The 22,778-nt window shown below is 38.7% G+C and overlaps 1 protein-coding gene across 2 annotated transcripts in view; it reads right to left on the reverse strand.

Moving 5' to 3' along the window:
* usp37 (ubiquitin specific peptidase 37) overlaps nucleotides 1-22,778 on the reverse strand; it is a 126,768-nt gene that overhangs the window by 14,308 nt on the left and 89,682 nt on the right. The window contains exons 10-18 of one of the 2 annotated variants that reach the window (XM_039756487.1): nucleotides 21,920-22,051; nucleotides 21,155-21,278; nucleotides 19,970-20,172; nucleotides 19,763-19,880; nucleotides 16,194-16,273; nucleotides 12,829-12,993; nucleotides 11,192-11,248; nucleotides 5,674-5,809; nucleotides 2,441-2,494 (exon numbers count right to left, since the gene is read on the reverse strand). In XM_039756487.1, the coding sequence (XP_039612421.1) occupies nucleotides 2,441-2,494; nucleotides 5,674-5,809; nucleotides 11,192-11,248; nucleotides 12,829-12,993; nucleotides 16,194-16,273; nucleotides 19,763-19,880; nucleotides 19,970-20,172; nucleotides 21,155-21,278; nucleotides 21,920-22,051 (1,069 nt within the window). The remainder of the gene's footprint in view (nucleotides 1-2,440; nucleotides 2,495-5,673; nucleotides 5,810-11,191; nucleotides 11,249-12,828; nucleotides 12,994-16,193; nucleotides 16,274-19,762; nucleotides 19,881-19,969; nucleotides 20,173-21,154; nucleotides 21,279-21,919; nucleotides 22,052-22,778) is intronic. The other variant, XM_039756488.1, reaches the window with a different exon arrangement.

Genomic DNA, 22,778 nt, shown 5'->3' on the forward strand with positions numbered 1-22,778 from the left:
GACTTTATCCTTGACATAAGCGTCGAGATTAAACTGGAAATGTCGAGAATGTGTACCTGCAGTAGTGCAAGTGTGCACTGAATATCCAACAGGCTCTTACTTTCCCACTCAAAAGTCTTATTCATAGGTGCTTTTAATTTTTTCCAAACGTTTTACCAACATGATCAAAAAAAGTGTTCAGAAAACAACACTGCTCAGTTATTTCAGAAAAGAAATGCCACAAACTAATGAAGGTGCGATGTCAACTCCCGATGTGGCAATTTCAGACAAAGACATTGCAGAGGCTGGTCCATTAGGGGAAATCTCTTCAGCACACACTCTGCCAATTGATAAATCTAAGCACCGCTTATCCGGCATAAACAAACAATGGTTTAAAGATTTTGATTGGCTAATGGTAAAAGAAAATGGTATGTGGTGCTCAATGTGCATGAAATATTCAAACAAACATCCCCCAAGGAGGGTGTTACCTTGGGTAAATGTGCCATGCACAAGCATTTGAAAAGAAAGCTTGCTGGACCATGAAAAAAGTAAAACGTACATTGAGTCTTCTGCTGACCTTTTAGGAAAGCATGTACTACAGCAAACTGGAATCGGTCAAATTGACAGATCTGTATCTGTGTTAAATAAGTTACAGAGAGATGCCTTTGTGGGAGCATTAAGATCCAAACCTTGGTTGGCAAAAAATGAGTTGCCACATACAATGTTGTTTGAAAAGCTGTTGGAACACTGTAAAGAAATGGGTTGTTCCTTTTTACAACATCTCAATATTGGTGAAAATGCACTTTACACCTCTGAAAGAATAATGCAAGAGCTGCTGGATGTCTTAGCATCAGAAATAAAATCTAACATACTGAAAAATATAAACGCAGAAAATGTTTTCAGTATTCTGTGTGATAAAACCACAGCCATCTCAGCTGTAAAACAATTAATTATGTGAACCTTTGCTTTCAGTATCTGGTGTGACCATCTTTGCAGCAATAACTGTAACTAAACATTTCTGGTAACTTTTGATCATTCCTGCACACCGGCTTGGAGGAATTTTAGACCATTCCTCCGTACAGAACAGCTTCAACTCTGGGATGTTGGTTGGTCTCCTCACATTAACTGCTCGCTTCAGGTTCTTCCACAGCATTTCGATTGGATTAAGGTCAGGACTTTGACTTGGCCATTCCAAAACATTAACTTTATTCATCTTTAACCATTCTTTGGTAGAATGACTTGTGTGCTTTGGGTCGTTGTCTTGCTGCATGACCCACCTTCTCTTGAGATTCAGTTCATGGACAGACGTCCTAACATTTTCCTTTAGAATTCTCTGATATAATTCGGAATTCATTGTTCCATCAATGAAGGCAAGCCGTCCTGGTCCAGATGCAGCAAAACAGGCCCAAACCATGATACTACCACCACCATGTTTCACAGATGGGATACGGTTCTTATGCTGGAATGCAGTGTTTTCCTTTCTCCAAACATAACACTTTTCATTTAAACCAAAAAGTTCTATTTTGGTCTCATATGTCCACAAAACATTCTTTCAATAGCCTTCTGGTTTGTCCACGTGATCTTTACCAAACTGCAGACGAGCAGCAATGTTTTTTTTTGGAGAGCAGTGGCTTTCTCCTTGCAACCCTGCCATGCACACCATTGTTGTTCAGTGTTCTCCTGATGGTGGACTCATGAACATGAACATTAGCCAATGTGAGAGAGGCCTTCAGTTGCTTAGAAGTTACCCTGGGGTCCTTTGTGACCTCGCTGACTATTACACGCCTTGCTCTTGGAATGATCTTTGTTGGTCGACCACTCCTGGGAGGGTAACAATGGTCTTGAATTTCCTCCAATTGTACACAATCTGTCTGACTGTGGATTGGTGGAGTCCAAACTCTTTAGAGATGGTTTTGTAACCTTTTCCAGCCTGATGAGCATCAACTACTCTTTTTCTGAGGTCCTCAGAAATCTCCTTTGTTCGTGCCATGATACACTTCCACAAACAGGTGTTGTGAAGAGCAGACTTTGATAGATCCCAGTTCTTTAAATAACATAGGGTGCCCACTCACACCTGATTGTGATCCCATTGATTGAAAACACCTGACTCTAATTTCACCTTCAAACTAACTGCTAATCCTAGAGGTTCACATACTTTTGCCACTCACAAATATGTAATATTCAATCATTTTCCTCAATAAATAAATGACCAAGTATAATATTTTTGTCTCATTTGTTTAACTGGTTTCTCTTTTAGGACTTGAGTGAAAGTCTGATGATGTTTTAGGTCATATTTATGCAGAAATATAGAAATTTCTAAAGGGTCCACAAACTTTCAGGCACAACTGTATGCGTGTGTGTATATATATATATATATATATATATATATATATATATATATATATATATATATATATATATACACACAGATACACACACACACAGGTACTCGTCAACTTACGACCGCAATTGGTTCCGACTGACTGGTTGTAAGTTGATCTGGATGTAAGTTGGCCTATGTGAAATAAAGGTAAGAATATTAGACTGGGTAATGATATTGTAATCATCTTAAAGTAATATTTTATTAACATTTTCTTACTTTCTAAGTCAAACACAGCATACTATAGTACAATTGGCTTAATATGTGAAAAACATACAAAAATAAGAAATACTGTACATTTAATTCCTGGCACCACTGGTGCTTGGCTGCGGGTTGTCGATATCGCCTTCATCAGGCGAAGCTGCGGACGGGGTGATGGGAGGAGTTGCTCTTTTCATAAATATAGTGAGCTTCGTCTGAATTGTTTGGTTTTTTTTTTCTCTTCATAAATTTCGCAACAAGAGCGAAATGTGTCTTATCCTGCACGTTCCTTTAAAGCAGCGCTTCCCGATTGGGGGTGCTCGCAACTGTTGCTGGGGGTGCCAGAATCCATCAAGGAAGAAAAATGAAAAACATAATTTGTACAAAATCTTAATTTATCTAACCATTCCTAAATAATTAAATGGGCAGGCTATTTCGTATCAGTGCAATATGCTGCTTGTTAAAACAGATGACTTCCGCTCTTACGCGCACTTAGTGCTGCGTGGGTATTATGAACTATCATATGAACTCATATTTTTTCATACTTCTCAAACCAAGGGGGTGCGAAATCGGCCTCGTCAATCACATGGGGTGCAAGGGTAAAATGAATCGGGAAGCGCTGCTTTAAAGTCTCAAACAGACTTCTAGCCTTCGACTGTATTGTAAAGAGGCTTAACGGCGTCCGCTTTTGAATCTGATCTTCAATCCAAACATTTAACAATTTCTCCATTTCATGGATGGGGCAGTCTCCCTGGCCGTGGATCCCTCCTCAATCTCCCCCGTGGCTCCATGGTACATGGAGTCCACCACAGCAGCCCGGTTGGGAGATGGGGTGGCCGCTAGGGGGTGCTGCAGAGAACCAGCCACCACACTGGACGGTTTATCAGCCCCACCCGGAGGTGCAATTAAGACCAGCTGGTCAGGCACCTGGAACACTTCCGGGTGGGGTATAAAAGGGCCTGCCTCCCAGCAATCAGGGCCAGAATCGGGAGGAAGAGGACAAGGTTGCCTGGGAGGAGTGGTGGAGCAGGAAAGTGTTGGTTTGGTGTGGGTTTTGTGCTTGGGACTGTGTTGGGCCGGTGGGACACGGGGAAGATGTGTGCCCACGGCTGAAGAGCAAAAAATAAAAAAGTCTTGAGTGTGAACATGTGCCTCTGCGTAGTCTGTGCCGGACCGGGCGCCTTATTTCACTATATATATATATATATATATATATATATATATATATATATATATATATATATACTGCTCACAAAAATTAAAGGAACACTTTAAAGAAACACATTAGATACATCAGATCTCAATATGAAGTTGGATATCTATACAAATAACGACAGGGCAATGTCTTAGGAACAAAAGGATGCCAAGTCTTTTAATGGAAATAAAAGTTTTCTGCCTACAGAGGGCTCAATTGTGTAGACACCCTAAAATCAGAGTGAAATGAAGATGTGGCAGGCTAGTCCATTTTTTCAAAACTTAATTTCTGCTACTCAAAATGCTTTTCAGTATCTTGTGTGGCCCCACGAGCTTGTATGCATGCTTGACAACGTCGGGCATGCTCCTAATGAGACGACGGATGGTGTCTTGTGGCATTTCCTCCCAGATCTGTATGAGGGCATCCCTGAGCTGTTGTACAGTCTGAGGAGCAACCTGGCGGCGCCTAATGGACCAAACATAATGTCCCACAGATGTTCTATTGGGTTTAAGTCAGGGGATCGTGAAGGCCATTCAATTGTTTCAATTCCTTCATCCTCCAGGTACTGCCTGCATACTCTTGCCACATGAGGCCGGGCATTGTCGTGCATTAGAGGAAACCAGGACCTACTGCACCAGCGTAGGGTCTGACAATGGGTCCAAGGATTTCATCCTGATACCTAATGGCAGTCAAGATGCCGTTGTCTAGCCTGTAGAGGTCTGTGAGTCGCTCCATGGATATGCCTCCAAGATCATCACTGACCCACCACCAAACCAGTCATGCTAAATGATGTTACAGGCAGCATAATATTCTCCACAGCTTCTCCTGACCCTTTCACGTCTTTAACATATACTCAGGGTGAACCTGCTCTCATCTGTGAAAAGCACAGGACGCCAGTGGTGGACCTGCCAATTCTGGTATTCTATGGCAAATGCCAATTGAGCTCCCGGTGCTGTGCAGTGAGCACAGGGCGCAGTAGACATTTGGGCCCTCAGGCAACCCTCATGAAGTCTGTTTCTGATTGTTTGGTCAGAGACATTCACACCAGTGGCCTGCTGGAGGTCATTTTGTAGGGCTCTGGCAGTGCTCATCCTGTTCCTCCTTGCCCAAAGGAGCAGATACTGGTCCTGCTGATGGGTTATGGACCTTCTATGGCCCTCTCCAGCTCTCCTAGAGTAACTGCTTGTCTCCTAGAATCTCCTCCATGCCCTTGAGACTGTGCAGAGAGACACAGCAAACCTTCTGGCAATGACACGTATTGATGTGCCATCCTGGAGAAGTTGGACTACCTGTGCAACCTCTGTAGGGTCCAGGTATCGCCTCGCTACCAGTAGTGACACTGACTGTAGCCAAATGCAAAACTAGTGAAGAAACAGTCAGAAAAGATGAGGAGGGAAAAATGTCAGTGGCCTCCACCTGTTAAACCATTCCTGTTTTGGGGGTCATCTCATTGTTGCCCCTCTAGTGCATCTGTTGTTAATTTCATTAACACCACAGCAGCTGAAACTGATTAACAACCCCCTCTGCTACTTAACTGACCAGATTAATATCCCATAAGTTTCATTGACTTTATGCTATACTCTGATTAAAAAGTGTTCCTTTAATTCTTTTGAGCAGTATATATATAAATATATATATATATATATACACACACACTTATCATACCTCTGATATTCTTGTTTATTAATAAATTCTAAAGTATTTTGTTACTTAAAATGAGCATGCCTCAGTTATTTTGATAGATACATTTAAAGGTCAGACAACTGCTTCCTACAACAGAGAAATGTAAATAAAACAGGAGGCTTACCAAATATTTGGTGAACTACCAGTATTGCCAGAGGTAAGACTGAGGATTAATTAATCAGCATAAACTTCACTCAGTTTCTACATTTACTAACCAAAAGGAAAATACACACACCTTTTCTGATCGGTCTTCCTCTGGTAAAGATTCACTGCGACGATGACTACGGCAAGCAGCTTTTCTAGTCACTTCTTCATCACTATCAGAGTCAAAAATGACAAAACTAGGGCTTGTCTGTTTAATACTGTATTTCCTGAAAAGGAAGAAAACATCTATGCTAGAACAAATCAAGACTTTATTGTGTTGTAGTTTTTATTTTAAATTAATAAATTTGAGTTTAGGTTGATGGACAAAAACGGCAAAGTTACCAAAAGTAGAACTCAACATTAATAATAGTGACCCTATAAAAATAAAGACACCTCATCTACACAAATGAGTTTGAGTTATTTTCCTTTTTTGTGAGCTGAAGTAATCTGTAACTTGAATTATTTTTCTATTTCTTCTGATCTGGATTCACATGTAACTGTATAATTTTTGTTAATTAAAACTATAGAAATTTTACACTTTGTAAATTATATTCCTTGTTAAATCATACAACTGTTCTTATATTAAAAAATAATTAATTAAAAAGACATTTAGTGTACATAAGAAAAACTAAAAGACATATACAACCACACACAAGAAAAAAAAGTGTAATATATTACAGAGAGGATGGGAGCTAAGAAAACTCTTTAAGAACTCAATAGTTATCAATTTAAGGTTAAAGAAAATGAAGATACTTAAAAATATTTCAATTCCCTGATGGCTCAAAAGACAAAATTGTTGAAAGTTGTAAACTTACAAGTAAATTTAAATATCACAGTACAACAATGTCTTTGGTTGATCAGTTAAGAGCAAGAAATGCATGATATCGTGGTTAAAAACTATTAGACTGCAAAATTTGTGATAGACTACAATCTATGGATGTACAACCTCACTTATGTCCATGAATTAAACAAAATCTAAAGCATTAACTACCAATATTTATTGCAGAATGGATTTTATTAAACTGTGGACGTCTAAAAATAACTTAAGATACAGGGCTGAGAGATATCACTCAGTTTGGTTTAACAATTCTTACACATTACGTTTACATAGTACAACAGTGTCATGTATCAAGGATTTATACGAAAGGCACAAGTCTTCACAATTTGAGCAGCCAAGTTAAACAGTAGTCATATTCACTGGTGACTAGTAGACACGGCTGAACTACCTTGGTTAAACAATAATAATTAATCAAAATTACACTCACTGGCCACTTTATTAGGTACACTTGTTCCATTGCTTGTTTACGCAAAAATGTCTGATCAGCCAACCACATGGCAGCAACTCAATGCATTTAGGCCTGTAAACATGGTCACGACAACCTGCTGATGCTCAAACCAAGCATCAGAATGGGTAAAAAAAGGTGTTTTAAGTGATTTTCAATGTGGCATGGTTGTTGGTGCAAGACGGGCTGGTCAGAATATTTAAGAAACTTTTGATCAACTGAGATTTTCATGCATAACTATCTCCAGGGTTTACAGAGACGAATATAAAAAAGGGAAAAAATCTAGTAAGTAGCAGTTCCCTGGATGAAAATGCCTTGTTAATGCCACAGGTCAGAGGAGAATAGTGAGACTGGTTCAAGCTGACAGAAAGGCAACAGTAACTCAAAGAACAGCTCGTTACAACTAAGGTATGCAGAAGGGCATCTCTGAATGCACAACACACCAAACCTTGAAGCAGATGGGCTACAGCAGCAGGTGACCACACCAAGTGCCACTCTTATCAGCTACAATTTGCATGGGCTCACCAAAATTGGGCAACAGAAGATTGGAAAAATATTGCCTGGTCTAATGAGTCTCGATTTCTGCCTTGATATTCAGATGGTAGGGTCAGATTTTAGAATCAACAACATGAAAGCATGGATCAATGGCTATGAGTACTCAAATGGCCACCACAGTCACCAGATCTCAATCCAATACAGCAACTTTGGGATGTGGTGAAATGGGAGATTCACATCGTGGACGTGCAGTCAACAAATCTGCAGCAATTGCATGATTCTATCATATCAAAATGGATCAAAATTTCTAAGAAATGCTTCCAGTACCTTGTTGAATCTATACCACAAAGAATTACTGCAGTTCTGAAGGCAAAAGGGGGTCCAATCCGGTATTAGCAAGGTGTACCTAATAAAGTGGCCAGTGAGCGCATTTGAGTGACACTTGGCAACTGACCATCAATAACTGCATGTCTGGTATGCTTTGTGTTAATGACTTTAAGGAAGCAGGGATGATCTATGTCATTCAACGATTAAGATGCGAGAATTAAAACATGATGAACAACACTACAGCTATACTACAATTAGGCTGTATTATTCACTTTACAGTGATCCCTCGCTATATCGCACTTTGACTTTTGCGGCTTCACTCCATCGCGGATTTTAAATGTAAGCATATCTAAATATATATCACAGATTTTTCGTTGGTTCGCGGATTTCTGCGGACAATGGGTCTTTTAATTTATGGTACATGCTTCCTCAGTTGGTTTGCCCAGTTGATTTCATACAAGGGACGCTACTGGCAGATGGCTGAGAAGCTTCCCAATCAGAGCATGTATTACGTGTTAAATAAAACTCCTCAATGATATACGATATGCTTCCCGCGCGGTGCTTCGCATACTAAAAAGCTCTAACAGCACCTATTGATTTCTGATTGTTTGCTTTTCCCTGTCTCTCTCACTCTCTCTGACATTCTCTGCTCCTGACGGAAGGGGTGTAAGCAGAGGTGCTGTTTGCACAGAGGCTGTTTGCCTAGAGGATACGGACGCTCCTCTTAAAAAATGCTGAAAGACTACCTTCACATTGCTCCCTTCCTTGCAGCCACTTTATCGAGCTACTTTGCATACTTAAAAGCCCAACAGCACGTATTGATTTTTGATTATTTGCTTTTCTTTCTCTCTATCTCTCTCTCTCTCTCTGACATTCTCTGCTCCTGATGCGCACTCCTTTGAAGGGGAAGATATGTTTGTATTCTTTTAATTGTGAGAAAGAACTGTCATCTCTGTCTTGTCATGGAGCACAGTTTAAACCTTTGACTTAAGGGTGTTATTTCAAGTCTAGAGGGCTCTAATAATGTTAAAAAACATATTTAGAAGGTCATAAACAGGTTTTCTATGCTCTAACTGCAAAAATATTATATTTATTAATAAAGAATCCTACTTCGCGGAAATGCATTTATCGTGGTAGAGTCTGGAACGGATTAACTGCGATAAACGGGGGTTTACTGTACTGTATTTCTCTACACTGTCAAAACATTTCAGATGCCTAGTACTCCCAAGTATGGTCAAAAACACATTTTTCATTCACATTTATAAGCAGCCCAGATATACATTTTTAGTTATTTGATGATCAACAAATAAAAATGTTAAAAAAAAAAAATCAAAAGATTAGCAATTGTTCAGCATGCTCTATTAATTGAGGACAAAATTTAATTAATGACATTTATGCAGCGGTTTTCTTATCTACTCAAAGCACTTTACCTAGACATTGGGGAACCACTTCAACCACACCAATGTACCTGGATGATGCAACAGCAACCATTCATATGCTCTCACCCCTTCACTACCCACATATTAGGTGTCAAGTGATGAAAGAGACAGAGATAGATGGTCAGTTAGGGACAGGGAGTGATTAGGGGGCCAGAAAGACCAGGCCAAGGCAGGCAATTTAGTCAGATCATTGGAGAAACACCCTACTCTTTTCAAAAGATGCCCAAACATCTTTTATGGCCACAGCAAGTCTGGACCTCTGATTTATGTCTCATCCAAAGGATGGCATCCATTTTTACAGCACAGTGATCCTGTCATTGCACTGGGGCATTGGGATCAATTAAAACAAGACATTAATATTTATATAACACTAGCCAAATACCTGCGCTTCGCAGCGGCGAAGTACTGCCTTAAAATTTTTATTAAGAAGAGAATGAAACCTTTTTAAACTGAGGGAAAATATACCAATAATTATTTGTTAAGGATCTCTTTGTTTACCACATTGTCAGTTCGGCCCTCCAGGTGTAATATGACCAAGCTGTGCGCTGAGCTTACTCTTGAGCATGCAATGTACAGTTGACCATGTGAAAAGTAATCTTGTCTCAAATCTCACAGCTTGGATTGCTGCTGTCATAATCGGTTTTGAGTTTCATGGTTTATTTCAGTTACGACAGTATTTGTAGGACTTGTGTTGAAGTGACATTCGGCATCTGTCAAACGTTGTAAGCATACAACCAGTTTCATCGATAACTTCAAATCCAGCTTTTGAGAGTTTAAACATTCATAAACATCAAAGTGTCCAATACTCAAATCGTCACCTGTGAATCTAAGATGTGTAAGAGACATTGGCGGTTGTCCAAAGGTTTAAAATATTTGGCCATTTCAGTACATTTGAAAGTGACAACCGAACAATTCAGCGGCAGCCATCAACTCACATGCAGAACCATAGGTGAAGGGCTTAAGCATTTCACTCTTATAGTGCTCCTGTGTAGTATAATTATATTCTGTACCGTCATCAGTCCACACCTTGAACCTCTCCCAGTCATTCAATACATAAGACACAATGTTCCTCCGGATATCAAGAGTGAGCCTGATATGGCCGTGCGATATGTAGCAAAGAGAATGGAAAAGGCAGGTGCCATCCCCGGGCATGGAAACCACTCGGTAAGTGACAGTTCTTTGATCGATGGTGATCACCTCGACAGATATGTTAATGGGGGTACGGTTGGAACGATAAAGGAAATGGGTACCTGAACAATGTAAAGTAAGTCTAAAACACCTACACAATAACTATAATCGTAATAAACGAACAATAAAACAGTGGAGAAGCCGTGGATTAAATAAAAATGCTGTAGTTATCAGCAGGGAGACGTGAATCCCGTGGCGGAGCAAGGAAGGGAATGTAGAGACTGGTGCGACAGACGGCCTTATATAGGCAGGCAGCCAACAACGTGGGAGGCGTTGGGATGGGGGACCCAATGCCGCCTCACACGGTGACTGAGCTGCAGGCTATGGACGTATAAATGTACGTAAGTAGAATTCAGTTAGCGTTGGGAACCCGTGTACGAAATTTCTTGAAGATGGGCCCATAAGTAACAAAGACCGTTAGAAAGTTCAATATGGCGGCCGACAGTGGCGTCATACCACTGAAATAAGTACGTGCATTGGTTTCGGCTAGCGCAGGGAAGCCACCTACCAAATTTCATGAAGATGGGGCCATAAATAAGAAAGTTCAACATGGCGGACGTTGTCGACCGTTACGCATAGAATTTCGAAATGAAACCTGCCTAACTTTTGTAAGTAAGCTGTAAGGAATAAGCCTGCCAAATTTCAGCTTTCTACCTACACGGGAAGTTGGAGATTTAGTGATTGGTGAGTGAGTGAGTGAGTGAGTTAATCAGTCAATCAGTGAGGGCTTTGCCTTTTATTAGTATAGATTTAGGCAATAAAGCTGAAGTTTTTGCAAGATATAAAACTCTTATAATGAACCGCATAGGACAAAGTATTTGAACAATATATACAAAACTAAAGTTTAGACATTTAATTACTACTGATAGGCACTTACCGAATTTGATTAAATGCATTAGAATTCAGGGCTTGTGACGTTTTCAGCGTTCGATACCTAGAAAAGGAGAAATTACACAAAAGAAATTGATTGCTATTGCTGCATATGTTTGTAGTGCAGGTAAAACACATTTTTATTTGTCATATGAAATCTGAAAAATGTAGTACAATCATTAGTCTTCAAAAATTTATATCAAGATATAATTAAAAATTATCATGGTTATGGGATATTTCATTGTATAATCTACTGTATTTGCATACTTCTGCTGGCTCAATTTCATAGGTTATTAATGGGTAGTTCTATTATGATTCTTCTATTTATAGGGACCATTTTAGTCAACTGTAGTATTTCCAAAATATATTTTATGTGCTAAATAATAAATTAAGAACTACAGTATATGCATATATTGCACATTGTTTTTAACCTCCTTAGCTTTAGATCCAAGTGTCACTCAGGTTGTAAAAACAGTTCTAAAAGCGTTAGTCCCGAGTGTCACTTGGGCAACTGTATAGATGCATCTCATATAAGCGTTACAAGTGAGGATTACTCGGGCTATAAACGTGCCAACAGCGTTAGTGCTGAGCAATGCTCAGGAAATAATATAGGCATGTCTTGTGTAAGCAGCCTCATAATAGTGTCTCATAAGAAACATTTCTCAACAGTCCAGGTTTTGCACGCTCTTCATAGCAACACGAGCAGTGAGACAAAGTGAATCTCTCTTCATGCAGTGCAACTGAAACAGACAGAGAAATCGATATCGATTCTGATGAATGCGAAAGTGACGTTGTGTCAATCGCACATGTTCAGTGTATGCTGTTCAAAAGAAAATCCATAAGGAACCACGCTACTATTGTTCTGACTGTGACAATGGATTGTGCATTTCACTGTGCTTCAAGATATACCATACAAATTACACATTTTAACAATATATACAGTATTATCATTATTTTTATTATTTATTTTATAATTTGTATCATTATTATATCTTCTACACTTCTGACTTTGTAGTTTTAGTGTTGTGCCTATTTTACAGTAGAAAAAAATGTCATTTTTCAAATGCAATGCTTTTTACATGTTTTCTTGAGAAAAACGCTAAGGAGATTAAGAAATAGAATCTTGGAAAATGTGTACTGTATAAACTATGCAGTAAAAAATGAAAGAAGATGGAGAATAAAAAAGTACTGTAGGTATTTAAAAAGCTATTCTCAATTCATCTGATTCCCCACTGAAAAAAACAAGCAGGCTTAACTAGAATATTGACTTTCATAACTTTTGTGAACATGAAGAAAAATTATATAAAAAGAAACCAAAGAAAATGTACATCTATATTGACAAAATACTGCCTCATTAGAGGCTATCAAACCAAGATCTAAATGTCAGAAGGACAAGTAACAAAGGAGGCTTCCCAATGTATGATAAAACTATGGTAAAAACGACATACAAAGATTCCCCCCTAGAAACTTTATAAGCATTTCTTCAGTGAAATTTAAATGTCTCCAGATAGATCCTGCAATTATAATGTAAGCTCAGGGTAAAAATAAATTCTGTATTTTGCAGCTCAAAACAGAAAGCAGCAATGATGCATTTTGAGCCAACACTGAAAGTGTAATATATCAGGTTCCCAAACAAAGACTTACACTGCATTTTGTGCACTCCATCCAATACCAAGAGGAGGTCTAGTAGATTCTGTACAGTGCGAGAGTAAGGTCAGGTACTTAGGAATAAGGACTTGTTGACCTAACTTGCTATTAAGCGAAAGGTGTGCGTTGTAACTATATCGCTTTAAATGAAGAATGAGAATTCTGGAAAAAAGAGAAAGAGAAAAATATTGGCTAAATGTAAAAACCTTAGCTATAACATTTACCACACATCTCTCAGCTGTAACATTTACCACATCACTTTAAATTTAAACCAAAAAAAAGATAATGCAGAATACAGTATACATTATTACTTATAAAGAAAATAATGCCCAACATTACTTAAGTTAAAAATACAACTTATTTTGCATTAAGTCTGCATCATCAGTTTTAATTTCATATAAATCTGATGTTTAAGAAAAGATCCTCACATAAATGAGACTACTATTGAGAAAGAATTAGTGATAAATACAAGCTGCATAGACAAAGAAGCAAATGTTCAAATTCCATCACCATTCTCAGCTGAACATTGAGCTTTGTTAAAAACTATGCCTGACAGCAAATGCACAGAAAATTGTTCACTTTCTGCATTCAATCAAGTATAAATGTATAAACAGTACGTACGCACAGAAATGTTGCGTAAGAACGTTTACACTTTCAAATCTCTATGTATAAAACCTAAACTTGGCGTAAAGCCATGCACATTTCCACGGTACCTCATACCCTGTCGTACGCAAGTTCTCCGCTCGGTTTTGCAGACTGGCGGCACCCAGCGTCAAAGCAGTGCTACTGTTCCTGTGTGGTTATCTTTTCTTTTCCTGACGTAGCTTTATAAATACACTGAATTTAACCACATATTGTTTATTAGTTTATTGAATCTGATTGTAATTAACCAGTAACAATATAATGGTCCATGGAATGGTCAAACTATTCTAAATACCATAGCTGCCTTAGTGTTGTTACTCTCACTGCACTTTTTCTTCTTTCAGCTGCTCCCGTTAGGGGTTGCCACAGCGGATCGTCTTTTTCCATATTGCTCTCACTGCACCACTCGGAGAAGCTGATCGGAAAGAGAATTATCGGTATACAGCATCAAGCACACGCTGCCTCAGCCATGTTTCGTATTTGAACTGCTTCTCATATGCCAAACGCTTCAAACTTTTCCTGTACGGACCTCGCGGTTCAGAAAGAGTTTCATCCCAAGAACTCTAAACGCACTCAATCAGTCCATCAACTGCTCCTTGTAGAACTGTTAGTACTTATTAGTACAGTTACCTCACTGTAAACTTGCACTACAATTATAATATTGCACAACCTGAGACATCTTATAAAGAGTGTATTTACATATGATGACGATATCATTTTTAAAATGAAATGCAGCAAAATATGTTTATTATATTATACAGAAAAAAAACTTCATTTAAATAATCTATATTGTTAAGGACACGGTGTTGCTACGCTAGCAAGGATCTGGTGCTCCGTTCACGGATTGTTCCTGCCTTGCACTGTATGTTTCACTGGGACTGGCATGAAGGACAGAATAATTAAACATGTACTACGAAGATATTTCAATGTTCCTTAAAAGTTTTGAAGAATCGGCGTTATACGCTTACAGATGGCTTAACGTCCATTACATAGCTGATTGTGTGGCAATCGATTACTTGGAGAAAGAAAAGGAAAGACAGGAATTTGAGGTTAGTACGTTTGAAAGAGACAGTACTGCAGGTGCAGCCTTGGGCATGTGCAAACTGTGCACCTGCACAGGGCCGCCAAATTCCAGGGGCCGCCACACCAATATATATTGAATATAAAACAGAAAGAGAAAATAACGACACAGCTAAAAACGCAGTGGCAAATTTAGGCAAAAGTTAAACGCTTGTGTCATAAGCACAAGACGGCTATGCAGTGTCCGCAACGGGCGTGGCCATCCACTGTGCATAAGATACCATATTGACATTGGCGGGCGAAGGAGCCACCGATTCTTCCTCTGCCCAGGGCCACCACGAGCCTAGAGCCGCCCCTCAGTACTGCTGCAATAAATTATTTCATCGAAGGTCGCGCACAATCACTGGGCCACCATGTTCCCATGTTTAATAACGTGCTTTAACTCCCATCATCATGAAAATGATATCACGTATACATCTCAGTATTTTAGTTATTCAGAGAGTTGTAATATCACGAATGTAATGGATTCTGTGTCCTGTCGGAGGTAGAAAAAGCCGGTTTAAGAAGCACTAGTGATTCACACACATAGAAGAACACATACAAAACAAAGCATTTAACATGCTACTTTACTTACGATGTGATTTGAGAAACTGGTTAATTAAACGATTTTAAATTGAAGTTTATGATGTTCTACTTTAATGACAAAATAAACTACGTGATTAAAGTGGAAATTTCGAGATTGAAGTTGATATTTCGTGCTTTTTTCACACTGTGTGCCTTTCTTTTTTCCTCTGTACCCTAATAAGCTTTCATATGACACTCGGACAGTGGGCTACGACTCGCCTTTTCATGGCGACTTTGATATCTGACAACTTCTTTTTTATTTCGGGCACTGTGAACTTGAGCTTTTGAGTTTCTCCGACACAATATGTCACTCAATCAGCTTCCTTTTGTTGTTTATACCACTGTTTAAACGAAGAAATAGTAATGGTTTCCTTGCCTTCAGTTAGTATGCGCTGAAATTCTTCCATTTTCCCTCTTGCTTTTGCCATTGTCTTTTCAAAGAAGGGTGAGCTTAAGGGCTATTTATATTGATTTGCATACTCAAAGAGGCGTAATTCTAGGAGGATTTGGGGTGGGACAGCACGCACGTTACTTTTCACGCTGACCGGGATTTATGTAGCGGAACAACGTGGAAGTTGCTATTCGCACAGATTTATGCATCTGGATTTTTTTGTGCGTACGAACATTTCCACTTTTATCCGTACGCCATGTTAGTTCACTGTAGTCTGAATTCTACGCACAACGCTATGTATGAGGCCCCAGATGCTTTTTTCATTATGTTCTGATACGTAAAACCGAAGGACTGTAAGAAGTTGTACCTTTTTTCAAATGACTGTAAATAGCATATAAAAATACAACAGGAGTATGGAGTGCAACAGATTGTAAAGTCAGTATGCTATGTTAATATATTTGTGAACAAGTACAGTAATGAAAGTTGTTAGTTGTGGACCTTGAAGATTTAGGCAGTTTACCAGATGGAAGATAGAGGCCAAGGTGCAACAAGTTACACAATCTTTATGACTTTGTATTTCAGACCAACTGAAAAACTTGTTACAATCTGAAATGATGAAATTCACATAGTCTTAGGAAGTGACACTGTTCTTTATTTTACCATAAAGCTCAAGAGAATTACATACCTGGGAAGTTTGCTGAACTTATGAGAAACAGATGCAGATTTTCCACTGCATTTTTCACATGAATACTCAATCTCCTCCATCTAAAGACAAAAAATAGTAAAAAAAAAAAAAAAAAAAGATGACTCTTGGTGTTGTAAGGGTAGTTTATAGTGGATTATAGTTCTTAATATCCGTACCATCTTTAAGACACTGAGGCTCACTTGTGACAGGAAATTTATTTCTTACTAGCTGATTACCCAGTGGCTTTGCTCATTGAGTGCAAGGGAAAAAAATAAAATGTAGTATATAAATCACTAAACAGTAAAACATTAACATTTAAGATGTAAAGATACATTGCGCACTACTGGAGTGCTTTAGGGTAAAGTACATTTTAAAGGCGCTGTAACATGAAAGGTAAGTACTAACAGCAGCAGAGATCCGTTGTGAAAGGCGCTACACGACCGGTGTGGTATAGAAATAACATTTTGTATGTGATCCCACAAATTTCTGCCTGACAACGTGCCTGTGATTTAAGAGAAAAATTGTTCTGAGAAATGTGGACGCTGCCGTTCCATGCTTAATGGGCAGAAGGTCAACAATTCCCAAGTCCAATACTTTACATAAAGAAGTTGGTACATCTTCTTAGATGTAAACCCTACATGTTGTTAAAAGAATTCATCACAAAAGCAACCTTGAATGTTGCGGGGTTTTAGTGACCCAAACTCACCTTAAGGGACAGTAAGTAGTCGTGCAGCACAATTTACAAAGAGAATCTTGCTTCGATGGCGCCAATTACACTCATTCGTAAAGATTTCCACTCTCCCAGGAGCCAACGGGGCACTTGAAGTGTCACAAACAGTGCAAGAAGAGTGGACGCTGCCCGAAACTGCGAAGCTCTCGAGCCGGTGGAGGAGTCCGACATTCCACGCCTTTCAGCGTCCACTTTGTTCTCACGACCCGTCACCGCGGAAGGTGGTCTTGTCTTCACATTGTTTACAGCTCGCCGCAGTTAAAAAGTATAAAGACGCAAAGCTGTTTTCCTCATCTCTTCTACTATCAAGTACTGGCAATTAAAAAAAAGTTACAATGTGGCAGTTTCCATGACAGTGACGTGGACAAATAAATAAAACTTCTCTGTCAGAATGCGCCTGGTGGCGGACGGCTCAGCGCTGGAGTCCAGAGAGATAGGCTGGGAGAGGGAGACGCAGGGCGCACTTCTATGGGATAGATCGGCGTGTTTGTAATTATTTCTTTTCAATATCAGTAAAATAACTTGCACACAAATAATAATTCATAAAGACGATATAAAAATGGCGTCCACAAACGAAGTGATTAGTTCCTGTATTATAATATGTTCTGTGGTCATATGTAATTTCCGTTTCGCATGGTCACACGTAATTACCATTTCAAACGCGAAAAGAATTTTATATATATATATATATATATATATATATATATATATATATATATATATATATATATATATATATATATATATAAATAAAATTAAAGGAACACTTTTTAATCAGAGTATAGTATCAAGTCAATGAAACTTCTGGGATATTGATCTGGTCAGCTAAGTAGTAGAGGGGGGTGTTAATCAGTTTCAGCTGCTGTGGTGTTAATGAAATTAACAACAGGTGCACCAGAGTGGCAACAATGAGAAGACCCCCAAAACATGAATGGTTTAACAGGTGGAGGCCACTGACATTTTTCTCTCCTCATCTTTCTGGCTGTTTCTTCACTAGTTTTGCATTTGGCTACAGTCAATGTCACTACTGGTAGCATGAGGCGATATTTGGACCCTAAAGAGGTTGCACAGGTAGTCCTTCTCAATACGTGCCATTGCCAGAAGGTTTGCTGTGTCTCCCAGCACAGTCTCAAGGGCATGGAGGAGATTTCAGGAGACAGGCAGTTACTCTAGGAGAGCTGGACAGGGCTGTAGATGGTCTTTAACCCATCAGCAGGACCGGTATCTACTCCTTTGGGCAAGGAGGATCAGGATGAGCACTGCCAGAGCCCTACAAAATCAACTCCAGCAGGCCACTGGTGTGAATGTTTCTGACCAAACAATCAGAAACAGACTTCATGAGGGTGGCCTGAGGGCTCGACATCCTCTAGTGGGCCCTGTGCTCACTGTCCGGCACTGTGGAGCTCGATTGGCATTTGCCATAGAATATCAGAACTGGCAGATCCACCACTGGCACCCTGTGCTTTTCACAGATGAGATAAGGTTCACCCTGAACACATGTGACAGACATGAAAGGGTCTGGAGAAGCCGTGGAGAACATTATGCTGTCTGTAACATCGTTCAGTATGACTGGTTTGTTGGGGTGGTCAGTGATGATCTGAGGAGGCATATCCATGGAGGGACGCACAGAACTCTACAGGCTAGACAACGGCACCTTGACTGCTATTAAGGTACCGTGATGAAATCCTTGAACCCATTGTCAGACCCTATACTGGTGCAGTGTGTCTTGTGTTCCTCCCGGTGCAAGACAATGCCTGGCCTCATATGGCAAGAGTACTGCATGCAGGCAGTTCCTGGAGGATGAAGGAATTGATACCATTGACTGGTCCCCATGCTCACCTGACCTAAATCCACTAGAGCACCTCTGGGACATTATGTTTCAGTCCATCCGACGCCACCAGGTTGCATCTCAGACTGTCCAGGAGCTCAGTGATGCCCTTGTCCAGATCTGGGAGGAGATCCCCCAGGACACCATCCGTTGTCTCATTAGGAGTAGACATGCATACAAGCATGTGGGGGCTATACAAAATACTGAGTGCGATTTGGAGTTGCTGCAATTAAATTTCGTCAAAATGGACTAGCCTGCCGCAATATTTTTTCACTTTGAAATAAAAATTATCAACCTACAGAGGGCTGAATTCAAAGACACCCCGAGAATCAATCAAATGATGTGGCATCCTTTCATTCCTAACACATTACCCAGTCCATATCAGTAGAGAGATTCAGCAGTTTTTTTTTCCCATTGAGATCTGATGTATTTTCAAAGTGTTCCTTTAATTTTTTTGAGCAGTTTATATAGATTAGCCTATGAGTGGTGCAAAGAAGTGAGATACTGTTCCCAGTATGACTCACAATCTACCTGTGATGACAGATTTCCTGCTGTCCCACCAACCGAGTTGTTTTAAATATCTGAAACAATGGCAAAACTATATAATCATCATATTCTTTTGAAACCCAGTTGTGGTGTTCACAATTAATCCTACATTTGCCACATAACTGCTAGGTGTTACTATAAATTACCCAAAGCTGTTATTTAGTAAAAACTGGTATCAGCTTTGTCCACCTTGTTATCCTATATTAACATGTATCATGTGCAACAAAGTGCAAGTAAACAAGCACCAAACTGAACGTGGCAGCACAGGATTATTATTTTAACACTAATTTAATAAGAAACTATTCTTAACAACAAGCACCAAGTACAGTAAAGGAAACACTATTTCTATTGATAATCAGCCCACTCACTGCATGACAGACACACAGTTGCATTTATTAGTGAACCATCCCCCAACACCTTCCCCTTAGCCTATGACAAACACCACACAAATAAATGGATACACACCCTAAAAAAAAGGTCAAGGGAATCCTGAATGGATCTCAGTGGAAGAGTTTGTTTTCGACGAGGCAGATCAATCGACAAATCATTAAATTGTTCCCTCTTTGTAACAGTTTCTCCACAGCTAAATTAAAAGAAGAAAAAGGGTTACAAAAGAAGTTTCTAAAGACCAACAAAAAATATCTCTTAACAGTTACAAGAAGCATTTCTTACACTCTGCAGGTAATGTTGTGCTGCACCTCAAATTCCATATTGGCAACAACAGGGCAAGTATAAATTCGTGAAGCAGCCACTTCTCCTGGTCGACCCATTTGTACTTCTTCCACAGGCTGGAAATCACTTTTACAGCTTTTATTGACTTTTTCAACATCTTCCTTGAGCTGATCTAAGCACTGACTTAGGAATTCATGAGCATCCTACAAAACATTTTAAAAATTACTTGGAGTTTTAAGATTAAGATAATAATTAAAACAAATAGGTACTGACTACTCTAGCTTCTCTACTCTTTAAGCAGTATGTAGGTTTTTGAATAGTCTAGAACTGTGAGAGCAGCCAAGGGTAGTCAACACATATACTTGACTTCATCCTGCACCTGCCAGTTGCTTGCCATAAAAAAAAACAGTATTGACAGTTTTGAGGAGTGAGGACATAACCCCATCACCCCTAAATTTCTTGCTTAAATAAGTCCCCTAAAGCTAAAGTCAGAGGGCCAGAGAACAAAAAATATTTCTCCAAGTAGGCATAACACATTCTGGTTTCAATTGTTGTTATGTAATTATTCAACAGTCTTCTTCACCCAGTGCCAGTTAAATTATATTGCTAACAAACCAAATCTTGCATGCCACAGGGTCTTTTCAACTTAGTAAATTAATATTTAGTATTGTCTTAGTAAAACAATATTTCTTGCTACACTCCAATAATCAAAAAAATCTAGGAAGGTAACTTTACTATTACTTTGCTTTACACACCTTTAAGAAAAAATCGGAAAACAAAAAGTGGCTAAACTGAAAGTCAATCCATTTTCCATTCACTTTTTGGTTGCAGTTTCCTAAGTCTATCTTGACTGTGCAGGGCAGTAATCAACCCCAGACAGGGTCCCAGATACTCACAGGACGACTGTACAAACACCCACATTCATTTTCTTCCAAAATCAATCTCCCTGCACTCCAAAAAAAATGACAAAGCCAGTAAAAAAAAAAAAAAATCAGAATCTATTTGGAAATCGATTTTCATAGTTTTTACTGAAGCAAAAATACAAAAACATCCATCACAAAGCATGAAAATACGAATAGCACCGGGATACTTCTGTATAAGACAATAATGGGATCCTCTCATGTTAAAAAAGACTAAAGACAGAGTTTTCAAATGCATGATGGCATTTCAACAAACTATACTTACATTTTGCATGTAGCCAGAAAATCTCTCAGCTGTAGTGGAAATTGCACTTTTTACTTTCTTTAAGAGCTCCTTCTTAACATCCGGGCTACATAAATCTTTTTTGGCAAGGAGGTGAGAAAAACGCCTGCCAAAATTAACAGTTATGAAATAAGCAGTTCATCAGGTACTCAAATCAAGAATTCACAAAAAGTTCTGTGCTCTTTGCTTTCCTGTTCTAATAAATTTAGAAGCTAGTGTTTCCCAGTACACATTTTTGATCTGTGATCTTTTAATTTATTAAGAAGCAGTTTTATTATTAAGTCTGCCTACCAACTTGAGATAAAAGGAGTAGGCAAGGTTGAGGTGCATGAAGTACTAGTGTGTAAAAGTGACCCAGAAAGAAGCACAGACTTTGTATCTCTTCAGCTTACAAAGGAAACTGAAGCTAATGTAAAATATAATGAAACATGAGTTCAGTTATTCATTTAATAAAATTATTTTGATGACCATATACATAAGCATAAACCTGAAAATGATGTATAATAAATACAGTATCTTAGCAAGATACAGTAAATGCAGTTTTTGAAGTTCGTTACAACTTTAACAGTAAGTATTAAAATGATGAGTTCAACACACTACGTAAATATCTTGCGTGTGGTGCAAAATGAAGTAGCTTTAAAAGTTTTCAAATAAAACCATAACTTTCACACACAAGAAGGCAAATGTCATACCTCCTCTCCTTCCAAGCTTAACAAAGAAATATCAATTACATCATCACATTAGTACCTGAGTAGTGAATTTGGTGGAACCCTTTTCCATGGAATCCCTTGTTTTAGTAAGTCATTTGAAAATGACTGGAGACAAAAAAGGGATTGTAGAATTGCATTCATGTAGCATGTATTACCCAAATTGGAAAACCTATATGCAAAGAAAAAATGCTTGAAGACTTAAATGCTGCATTTTACATAATTAATCATGACACATATTGGATACACACAAGAATGAGGTTAAGCTATGCATCTTGCTCATGATTTTCAATATGTGTGAAATCTTCTCAGCAGTACTGACTTTTTGCTTTCTTTTTAATGTTTGCAACGGTTCAGTTTGGATCTCAATATTTTCCCTACATACTGTACATCACTATTTTGTAACTATATTGTACAAGAACAAAGGATTTACTTTCTCCTTATACTGAATAAAATACTCAAACCTACTAATCTAAAACAACTGTTATATTATCCTTAAATTTATAGAAACAAACTTAGTGAAAAGTCAAGCAAAATGACACTTTTTATTGGCTAACTAAACAGATTACAATATGCCCGAGTTGCCTCGAAAGCTTGCATATTGTAATCTTTTTAGTTAGCCAATAAAAGGTGTTATTTTGCTTGATTTTTCACTACATTCATAATGGCTAACACGGTACAACACCCTAGTACTAGAAACAAACTTAAAATACTACAAACTAAAGATTCAAACATTGTAACCTTTAGCTTTGACGAATCTACTTAAAACACAGTTATCTTTCACAGATCTAAGGCACTCTCTCATAAATACCAACTATTTGCCATTATGCAAAAACCATGTATTCTTCTTGAGATTTTAAGGGTGGAGGGGCACAAATTTAAAATTTAGATTAGCATGG

Source organism: Polypterus senegalus, chromosome 6, assembly GCF_016835505.1.
Source record: "Polypterus senegalus isolate Bchr_013 chromosome 6, ASM1683550v1, whole genome shotgun sequence".
In the NCBI taxonomy this organism is placed as follows: Eukaryota; Metazoa; Chordata; class Cladistia; order Polypteriformes; family Polypteridae; genus Polypterus; species Polypterus senegalus.